Genomic DNA, 10,787 nt, shown 5'->3' with positions numbered 1-10,787 from the left:
TTTATACAAGTTTTGAGATCATCCTTTTAAATTTCCCTGCGATAAACTATTTTAACTGCTTTTTGCAGTGTTCTGGTACCTGCAAGTGGAAGATGTATCTGGAGAGGAATGTGATGGCAATATTTACAGCACACGTGACTTGCAGTGTCAGCCTCTTCCATGCCCAGTTTGTAAACAGGCTTCCGTTGAACTCATACTGTTGATAGGAGAAATAATTACCCATGCACAAACAGTGTTTAAACTTTATTAAAAAATAGACAGCCATTAGCTAAAGGTTCCCATCAATAAAATACCAAACTTTTAAATTACATATTAAAGGTTTAGTGTAACAATCACCCTGGTGTATGAAGTGGCACGTGAGTTAGATACGCTATACGAGGCATGAGATTACATCATGTAGTTTGCACATGTAGCTGGGATTTAAAAAAATAAAAATTTTTAAAAAATGAAATGTTCTGAAGCTGGAGAAGGAACAAGATCCCTGGCCATTCTGTTGGGGTTAAGCCATCACACAGCCATGGTGGAGATCAGGGGATGCAGCTGTCATCAGAACAGCTTTAGCAACAGATCAGAGTTGAGAAACCGTGGCAGGGCAGTCCCCCTGGAGACTCGGGCGTGTAAGATGGGTGTGAAGTTAGTTTCATTATGTTTGTGTATATCCAGAAAAACAATAGTTATATTAATACATTCACATGCATGTTGTGAACCTCCTGCAGTCACAAAGCAACATCAGGAAAAAGGAGTGAGAGATGCACTGTACTGTCAGCAAAACTCACTGAATTGAGGGGATTACAGTTAATTTCCCGAGCGCGCTTCGCTTGTTAAACTGTTATCAGCTGCACTGCTATGGCCCCTAGCACAGAACCAGCCAAGAAATGTGGAGATGTCTGTCTGAGCAGCTTCCTCCGTGAAACTGGCCCGTTATCGTACCTCCTGAAGGCAAGTACTTGATCAGGACTTCCCTGGCTGTGATTTCACTCTGTGAGAGCTGCAGATAGAACACAGGGATGCTCAGGAGTCGATCCTTCCATAGGAAGAAAACACTGTGGGAAGAAAGGAAGGTGAGTCAACACCACTGCCCTGCAGCATCTATATCCTTCATGTAAAAGGTTTGGGTACTTTAACATCCGTTAAAGTAGCTCCCTTTATTCTGTCTCTCTTAGTTATTATAAGGCAGTTACACACAGCATGATAAAGAAGAAAAATTACCTATATCTTGTATAGAGAAGATATTTCTGTTTTTCCAGATAGCAGCAAGTCTAGTATAGGTTGGAAACAACTTTGACTTATGTCAAGTTTTTTTCAGGAAGAAATCACAGATGTTCCTGACACTGGACTTTGTCAGGCCAGTAAATTCTGAGGCTGCAGCAGTGCCTCATGTCATTAGGGATCTGCCTTTGGTGTGACTATCTCTGTTTTCCTGGCTTGTCAAGATCTCTGCTTAATTGTGACTCTGTAGTTAACCTTTTAAAATACTTTTTAAATAACCTTTTTAAGTACTTACTTCTTTCTCTCAGCCCCTGCCCAAAGCTGCGGTAGACATGAATCAGCGCCCAAAACAAAACCGATTTTATTGCAATAGAAATGCAAGAGCCGGTAATGAAAGCCGCTTCCAGAGTGTAAGAGTTGCCTTTGCCCCATTCCCTTATCACCTGCAGGAAGATGGAGACGTACAAAAATCAGCATCTAGTGCCGCAAAAACCCAAGGCCATAGAAGCACCCCTGCCATTGCATGTCCACACTGTCATTTACTGGTCGCCGTTGTGTGTTCATTGTTACCATGTAAAAATGGAAGGAGACTGAGGCTGTGATCCTTGTGTGCTCTGCCAGACCCAACAGGCCTGTGAGTGAGTGCAGGAGCCTGATTTGACTGCACTCTTTAATAAACAGAACCCCAAGGACTTGGGTGGCTGCAGCTGCTGGACTTTTATCGGTATCTGGAGACTATTTATGTGAAGTATGAGAAGCACTAGCTGCTATCAGCATTCAGGCCCTTCCCTTATGAACAATCTGTTTTGCCCTTGCCCTTCTTCCTTACCTCCTTTCACACACGTTGTGGGAGGTGCTGGGGTGCCGCAGTGATAAGTGTTTTATCACTATTATACTGCCAAAAAAATCCCTAGCACTGGAATTTGTTGGGCTTGCACTGCCTCTTGTTTTGGCTACATCGGGATCGACAGCTGGGGGTGCTGCCTTAGACATTCTTCAAAGTATAATGACATAAGGCCCTGCAGATGGTCAAATGCTCTGGCACCGCATGAGACTTCTTGAGAAGGGGAGGTGCTCTTGAGGAGCTGTGTATCTTGTCTGGAAGATTTTGTTGCATCTTTCCCTTATTGTTCTGGACACTTTGCCAGTTGCAGAGACTTCCAGGGCCTCTGCCTCTAAAACCAATCAGTTCAAGAGCAATTTGACATGGTTCCTGTCCTGAACAGCTGGACGTGCCCACTGCGGTCACTGATCGAACGGGAGCTGCAGTGAAGGGGTATGTTCAGGAGGGAGGTACCGTGTTTTGGGCCAAGCATCCAGTAGTGAAGAGGAGGCCTCCAGCCTTGCTCCCCACTATTGAGCACGTAAGTTTGATACTTACCATGTAAAGCAGGTAGATGAGATAAGCTACTTCAGGAACATTCTGACTCAAAAAAATCCACACTAGAGGTTTCAGTTCTTTTAAAATCTGTAAAATAAGAAGAGAAATATTCAGCTTTATAATGTGTTGCTATGTGCTCTATAAAAGCTATATATGTAGTTGATTTTTCAATAGCATTTCAAGTGCTGGTTCAGCTGAGTTCTCAGTTGTAACTTTGCTCTCCACTTGCCTTCTCTGTCTGTGTTTATTTAGCAGGAAATACGGTCTCTGTTTTTCCCTGAGCTGATGTTGGTGAGATCTGGGAACTGCGTGTTTCTTGGGCCCGTCCTGACAGCTGTGTGTGATCTGACCCATTCTCGGCATCCTCTTGAGCTCTGCCTCCTAATGCTTACGGTCCAACTCCCACCTAGCTTAAAAGAAGAAGCAGCTGACTCTTCTGAGAGGAATCTAATCTGATGCACTTTTTCTTTGGCTACACTCAGTTTTTTCTCTAATAAACCACTGTTTTCATGCAGACTAAAAAACTGAAAGTGCCCTGTGACTTTTTTCTCCACCTTTGTTTCTACTACAGAGAAGTCAAGTCCCTGAGAACTAACACGGGAGAAGCAACTGTCAGAAAACCTTTGTTTCACAATTGACCTTGGCACTCGGGCAAAAAGAAGTGATGGACTGCTTTCCAGCAGGCAGCAACTTTCAGCAGTCCTGAACTGGAAGGGCAGGTCTGAACAAAGGAAAGAAAAACAGCTGAGTCACTGGGAACGAAAGCAGTGACTGTGTCAGGTTTTGATGCATCTGACTGAGCAGATTCCCCCCAAAACCAATACTGATCCTTCTGCAATGGTCAGTATATGAACCTCTACATTAAGGGAATTGTCCCTCCCCTAAGGGACTTCGTCTGTTCTCTGCCACCTCTACTGTTGTCTCTGTTTTCTGTGGTACTGCACGTGCTCCTCTTAGCATGAGACCACAAGGGAAAGGAAAACAAAGGCTGAGAAACCAGAGGAGGGGAAAAGAGATAATTAGTAATTAACAGGAGAAAAAGGGAGAAGATAAGTAATGGAGATAGGAAAAATAAATCTAGTGAATGGGAGAGCATGTATATAAATAGAAGAGAAATCATGAGTAATGCCCTGTGAAATGGCACGTGCATCAAGCCAGAACTAAGGGAGCATGAGGCTGAGCTGCACGAGGTACTGCGTGAGGTGCTGTGGTTACCCGACAGGGCTGTGCGTGAGGCAGTTCCAAGGATTCCCTTCTATTACACTTTCTGGAGGATTATGTTTGTCTCCATACCGTTCTCACATAACAACCTCACTGCAGGTGCAGCTTCTGAGAGCACCAAACAGACAACGATACGTGTTTCTCTACTGCTGCATCATCTGCAAGAAGCTGGTTGTGAAAAACCATCTGAATGGGGTAAGGAAAAGGAGTTCCTATTGTCACCCCCCTGTTAAACTGTTTGCATGCTCTGGCCTGAGACAGAGCCGTTTTTACCCTGGTTGTAAAGCTACCAGCCTCTCATGAGATAGATCCACCTTTGCTAAGCTGCTGCTGCCTGCAGCGCTGCCACGTGCTGAAACACAGCACTTTCTTCTTTCCATTAACTGTACGTTTCCCGTTTCTTATTTAGAGAAGAAGCTGTTAACTTCTTCCAGTAGAGAGGCCAGTGACGTACCAGGTGGAGTTACAAGTAGCTGTCCAGTACTTCTCACATAGCCAGTTTTGAGCAAAGGGCAAGAATATGTACTTACCCCTATGGCATTTACTGTTACTAGTTGAACTACTAAGAAACACGTTTGCTATTGATGAAATCCTACGGAATAGCTGAGAACAGCAGCTGGTCAGATCAGCTTTGTTTCTGAAGGTGACGGGAATGTAGCTGAAAAGTTTACACTTGTAACCTGGGCAGAACAGACGGGTTCTGATCCTCCCTTTTCCACAGCCCATACAATTTAACTGACAGCAGAGAGCCAGCACCTCACAAGGGGATACAAGCTCCTAGGAGGGCAACAAGCTATTTAATGTCCCGACCTGTATTCCTCAGTGTCACACTCGCAGTGAGTCCTGTCCATTTTAGGCAAGAAAAGCATTCAAAACTCATGGAAAGCTGTATTTCAGCTGGGCAGAATTCATCTGCACAGCTAAAGCAAACACTCAAGTAGCCTAAAAAAACAACAAACCCCAAACCCCCTAAACTCCTTCCTGGTAATAAAAGACTCACGTGCCTGAAGCGCTTTGGCCCTGATTCTGCAATCATTCTCAGCACAGCTCTCAAGATTTCAGAAGAAGTTCAGTCTGACGGACAGGAAAAATGACATTTCAAGGTCACCTCTTAAGCTGAAAACTGTCCCCCACCTTTAAAGGAGCTGTCCCCACGAAGGACCGCTCATCCTTCTGCTGTGCTCTCCTAGGGGTATAAGGAATAATGATAGCGTGGCGTTGTTTCATCCTGTATGCTCAGCTGAGAGACACAGATTTATAGGAAACCTGACTTCATTGGTGTCGGTGCTCTTGTTTTCCACCGGGATCCTTTCTGGCTCCCTTCCACTTAGCAGTACTGGGTAGAATGGGATCGCTGTGACTTCCCAGCCTGTTGTAAGTGCTCAGAGAGAGAACATGTAGTCTCAGAAGTTGTCTATCCTTGCTAGTGCTGCTGTTAGCTTAACACTTACTGCGATGATGCCAATGGTCACCTTCAGGCAGGCCCAAAGAACCCCTGTTGCTGAGATGATGTTGTGTAGAAGGGTCATCTCGTGCAGGCTTATCAGCAGAATACACAAGCAGAGCTGAGAGAGAAGAGGCAAAGATTTGGTAAAATGACTAGTTTGAGACCATACAGCTCACCAAAAAATATCTGACACAAACACCCAGCAACAGTAAGGACGGACGTGCAGCCCTGTATGCCCCATTAGCAACAACAAAGCATGGGGAAGGCAGGAAGCTGTGCTCCAGATAAGGCGAAGGTAATGCAGGGGAATGCAGTGGTGAGGTGAGAATGAAGGGCAGCGTACAGAAGCACAAGCTCTTTCTGAATAGATCTTGGGTTCGCTTCACTCATCTGTAACTGCAGGTTGCTGTCTCACCCTGACGGCCCTGCTAGGGCAGGCACCCCCCTCCCACCCCAGCACCCCTTTCTCAAATTTGGGAGACAGCTGGATGGCTGGAAAGCAAGAGGCTGCAGGCCAAGGTGTTGTGCAGTGATAACCTGTTCTACTTGTCTAAGATATTCTCAACAGGAGGGGAAAAAGGAACCCGGAGGGAAAGGGTTCTCTACCTGTGCCTGAAGATCAAAGGTCAGCATGGAAAAACAGAGGTTCAGCATGAAGTACTGTGACTGCAGGCTTTCCAGAGCACCACCCACGCGGAAGGCCATCATGCTTTGACTCTGAATGAGGATGATGGCACAGATCACATCAAAGGAACCAACCAAGAGGATCAGAACGAAGCGGGCCTGATGGAAAGAGAAACGAGGATGTGACTGGCCGTGTCAAAAGAGGGACGGTCTTCTAACGGGAAATGAAAGAATAAAGGGGTAAGGAGAACCGGGCTGCCTATTAATAGCATTTTAACAGACAACAGCTGTACAGCCACATCTTCCTATCGTGGTTGCCATCTCTTCTACTGAAGGGGAATTTTTGCATGACTTCCCAGCAAGGAACCTCCTTCTCATGTTTGTGATGCGTGTGCGACCACAGAAGGGAAGGGCTTCTGAGGAGCACGGCAAGGGCAAGTTTAACTGCAAATCTTAGAAATGCATCGAATGCAATCCTTGTGCAAACTTTTATTGTTATGAAATGCAAACAAAATAATCCGGGATGGCAGTACCTCCCCTAGCACGCTGTATCTTTTTGTTTCCCTGCAGCAAGTTACCGTAGCGCTCATAAAAACACAAGGCTGCATTTATGGAGCGGTGGGACCAAGGGCCACGTCCTTGCACACAGGCTTGAGATTCCGGTTCTGATCATAGGTCAGATTTACGGACTACAGAGCAGTCATTTTATAGATGGAAATCTGAGGCAGAGTGGGTGAAGGATATCCTCTGCAGTAATATGGTGTGAGGAATTCTTTAGTACTCGTACTTTCAGGTACTGCCATAAAGAGACCCCGAGATCAGCTCAGATTAGCGATTGTGGAGGTGCACATTTTGTGATTCAATGGTAGGAATAATTCAGCCCGATTTTCCCTGTTATCAGTGCCCTCGTCACAGTTGTCCTGCCTTTCTAAGATCGTCAAATCCAAGATGTGGAGAAAAGCAAAGTTAATTAAAACCAGGAGACTAACCAGGAGTTTTGGCTTTTGCTCAGCAGAGAGAACTGTGAAGTTGACAACGGAACGGAACATCACTAGCAAGATGGAAAGAACAAAGACGATGAGCTCCTGGCGATTCTCCTGCAGGATTCCTCTAGTCACATAGTACACACAGAACACTGGGAAGGAGAAGGAAAGGCCAGTGAACACAGATGCACGAGGTGCCGTTTTCAATATGCTGGATCCAGACGACAACATGGAATATCAAGACCGTGTAACCTGGGCTCCTCAGCCACGAGCGTACCTTTGGTCTTGCAAGGAGCCTGAATCAGATACCCAAATGAGTGCTCTCCCCTGTGGTCAGCAGACAGGAAACGAAACAATTTGTTAAGATTTTCAAATTACTTGTGAAGTAACACTCGGAAAATGGCAACGCATTAGTGATCCAAGTGAATTGCAGTGCCCTATTAATAGGTTATTCTATTAACGCTAGATTGGACAAAACATAGAGTCGCATATTCCACAAATATCCTAGTGCACCTGAATGAAGTGAGGCAACGCCTCTTTGTTAGAGAGCTTAAATCACATCATCTCCCAGTGAGAGCTATTCAAGTGGCCAACAAGCTATTTGCTACTCACACACGTACCTCTACAGAATTGTAGCTACACGCAGCTCGTGTGTTGAGGGGAACTGGGACAAACTGGATTCCTAACAGTTTATTTTTGTTGTGGAAATTTGGAAATACCCCACCCTGCAAACCAGAGTCCTGAAAGTAACTGGTTTGGGAGAGTTCTGGGTTATGTTTTTATAAAATACATCAAAAGGCAGCACTTTTCACAGCACAGTTAGCTGTCGCTGTTGAACTCCCACTGTTTTGACAAAGCTTCAGTAAGGAAAAGGCTTTTCTTCCATAAAAACAGGAATTAGTGCTTTGTTCATATATAGGATGCTCCTGCAAACACTGGTTAATTTTTCCTGTAGATGAAGTAACAAGAGTTCTTTTTCCAGAGCACTACTTCCTGTATTCTGCGCAGCGAATAATCTAGATTTGCTAAGCTGGGCCATGGGGACAAAGTGTTTTAGAAGTTTACAAAGTAACTTAATAACTCTATGTCTCTCTAAACAAACCTAGTGAATTAACTTCCTTTTTCACTTTTATTAACAGTGATTGAGAAAACAGAAAATGATTGTCAAATTACAAAGCGAGTCGTGTGATTATTTTGCATATCTGTGACCTCAGGAAGACCCGAAAGATTTAAGACAGTATTTCCTCGTTTTGCAAATTCAGCTGCTAAATCAGAGAACTCTGTACAAATAATTTGAAAACAAACTGTGAGCATGAAGATTTTTGCAGAGGTAGCACATGCACATGTGGGGCACCCCAATGGTTTGGGTAAGCGAATGTTTTTCAAGAAATTAAATCCCAAACTCTCTTTGAAGTATCTCTAGTGGTAACTCCAAGAGATTGTTGCAGCCAGGGCATGTTTTTCATTAAAGAACTATTATCAGTTCTGTCAGGTTTTGTTTACCCAGTAGAGAACGCAGGCTTGGTGCGTGCGTGGAGGTTAGCTGACACCGCTCAAAATCTCCAGGTGAGCCAGTCAGCGCTGTGGCGCGTTCCTGGAACGATGGTATCTTTACCGACTAATATATTGAGACAACAACTTCCGTTTACATTAAAACTGCAAAACCTGAAGCAATGGTTACAAGGCTGTTTTAAACCAGCGGTTTGTGAGAGGTGGGTGCTTCTTCCCGTGTGTGTGTGTGGCAGCACAGGATACTCACGGGTACCAACGGAGGGTAGCAAGGGGGAAAATCGACTAGCCAACATGCATTTGACTTCCCTGTTTAGAACACTGTGTGTTTCATTTGGTTTATTACGAAGGTTCTTCACGTTTCTCTGAAGCAGAAACCAGAGGTCGCTAACAAAACCAGTGCAGCAGATCAGAGGCACCAACGGTCTGTGCTAACGCTGTCGGTGTGCTGAGACCACTGTGAAAAGCTGCTACTCAAACCAGAGTTTTTGAATAAAGTATCGGTTGTGTAATTACAGAATCTGGAACAAATCTATTGTCTTCGCTCCCTGTGGTGAAAGCTGGAGAGCAACCACTGCTTACGATGGGCATGTCCTTCTGGTACACGAGGTGTTAATGCCCACAGAGCCTGCTCCTGTCTACACTGTTTTGGCCAGCGAGCCCCCAGCCAAGACCTGCTAAAGCCACCGAGGACTTCCTAAAATACATACAGTTCTACCTATTTTCATGTTAAGTTTCTTTTCTATTTAATACAAGTGGGCCCAAAACATAAGTTTCTACTGAAACTCCAATTGGAAATATTCGAGAAGTTTGGATTTTGCTTCCAGTAGGACAAAAATTATTAGATAAAAAAAAAAGAGCTTTAAAAATTAGGTCCTTATTTTATTAAAATACTTCAGGTGAAGCAACACACTTGCAGGAACTTAACACAGAGAGATGACATCTTGTTTCAGATCAAACTGTGTATGTTTGATTTCTTGCAGTGTAAGAAGGTGCCACAGCTCGGGTGCAGGGATGGCTCATGGCAGGAGATGTACGTTGTGTGACACGCCTCGGAGCGTGGCCCCCTCTGAATTCCCAGCACAGCGCGGCACAGCCACTGCACGGGAACAGCGAGCTCTTCCTGGCACCGCTGAGCATTCGCGTATCTTACAGTGATGGCTGGAAGCAGAGTCATCGCCACATCTGCCCAGTGACACGCCAGTAAGAAAGTCAATTACAACAAAACCTGCTAAAACCTGGATATTTGTTCACCCATTAATATATTTTGGTTGACACCATATCTGTTACTGGGAAAAGCAAAAATGGCAGAAGCATCCAGCTCAGGCCAGAGGGGGCAAAATAAGAAACTTCACTTGATGCTTAATTACGCCCTGAGGAAAAAATGTATTTGTTTTAAAATGCAGACAGCGTGTTTCTTACCAACTCCAACCAACTGAATCAGAGAAATGGTGAAATCCTCCTCCGTCTGTCGGACGAGGGTCTCTATGGTCAGCCCTATCACGCTCAGCAGAGACAAAATAGTGACACAGAAGTAGATCTTCACAGGAAATGAGAGCTCTGAACAAGGCTTTATCTGTAAAGGAAGAACACTTTTAAACGCATAACGCAGTACAGAGCAGCTGCTGTTCCTGAGAACGCATTTAAGCAGCTTGGCTCAATGACACAAGCACAGGCTTTTCCTTGGAAAAAAAATTAAGACTCCGAAAGCGCTGAGGACGGGCGAAGTCTAACTTTATTCGTAGTTAATCTCAGCCTAGATTTTTCTGGTTTATACCTACAGACCGCCTCCTGCTTTTCTCAGCACCTCGCCAGGGCCGCAGCATTATAATTTCATCTCCTGAAATCACGATGCGCCTATAACACAGCAACGCTCAGCAAGTCACTTCTTCCAGTGCCCTGTATCAAGACCTTTAGTTTTACAAAATCGTAAGGAAAGGTTCACCCCTCCCAGCAACACGCAAAGGATCTGCGAGAAGTTTATTCTGTTCATCCCAGGCAGTCTAAGCCGTGGAGAGGGATAAACTGCACCACTGGCAAAAATCACTTCACTTTCCTGTGCTGTGGGCAGTAAAGGAAAAAACTTCATCAGAACGGAAGAACTCTCTGTGGAACTGGGGAGTCACCTGGAGGGAGGCTGAGCTGCGGCACTGCTGCCTTTCATGCACATCGGAACACGCATTTCATACCCGGCTTTTCATACGTACGGGGGACAGGACTCGTTATTTTGGTTTACGCAGCAGCTGTTGATGAATTACATCCCGCCATCTGAAAACACCGCTTTATTTAAGCCAAACCAACTCTCTGAAACCAGGGAGCGCTCCGAGGGCAGCGCCGCACCCCGGGCACGAACCCGCCTTGCTCTCGCGTCCCCGACTTCATCTTCCGGAGTCGCAGCTCCGGGGAAGGCGAC

The 10,787-nt window shown here is 45.2% G+C and overlaps 1 protein-coding gene across 1 annotated transcript; it reads right to left on the bottom strand.

Annotated features, from left to right (window-relative positions):
• Positions 1–1,011: 1,011 nt before the first annotated feature.
• Positions 1,012–10,756, bottom strand: LOC104489068. The gene is made up of 8 exons (XM_010131182.1): positions 10,676–10,756; positions 9,797–9,950; positions 6,872–7,017; positions 5,865–6,041; positions 5,263–5,376; positions 2,591–2,677; positions 1,505–1,652; positions 1,012–1,043 (listed from the first exon to the last, which is right to left on the bottom strand). The coding sequence occupies exons 1-8, from the start codon at positions 10,754–10,756 to the stop codon at positions 1,012–1,014; spliced, it is 939 nt and encodes a 312-aa protein (XP_010129484.1).
• Positions 10,757–10,787: the final 31 nt, after the last annotated feature.

The sequence above is a fragment of the Buceros rhinoceros genome, unplaced genomic scaffold (assembly GCF_000710305.1).
Source record: "Buceros rhinoceros silvestris isolate BGI_N320 unplaced genomic scaffold, ASM71030v1 scaffold23042, whole genome shotgun sequence".
Classification (NCBI taxonomy): domain Eukaryota; kingdom Metazoa; phylum Chordata; class Aves; order Bucerotiformes; family Bucerotidae; genus Buceros; species Buceros rhinoceros.
Note: the sequence above shows the minus strand (reverse complement) of the source record. Positions and strands in the feature narration are given on the sequence as shown.

Bases quoted from the DNA above. Each gene is read 5' to 3' on its own strand.
- LOC104489068 (XM_010131182.1), bottom strand. From the start codon at position 10,756: ATGAAGTCGGGGACGCGAGAGCAAGGCGGGTTCGTGCCCGGGGTGCGG. The intron at 7,018-9,796 runs GTAAGAAACACG...TCTCCTTCCCAG, and splicing joins GATTCAGTTGGTTGGAGTTG to TGTTCTGTGTGTACTATGTG. The intron at 1,653-2,590 runs GTAAGTATCAAA...ATCTTCCTGCAG, and splicing joins TCATCTACCTGCTTTACATG to GTGATAAGGGAATGGGGCAA.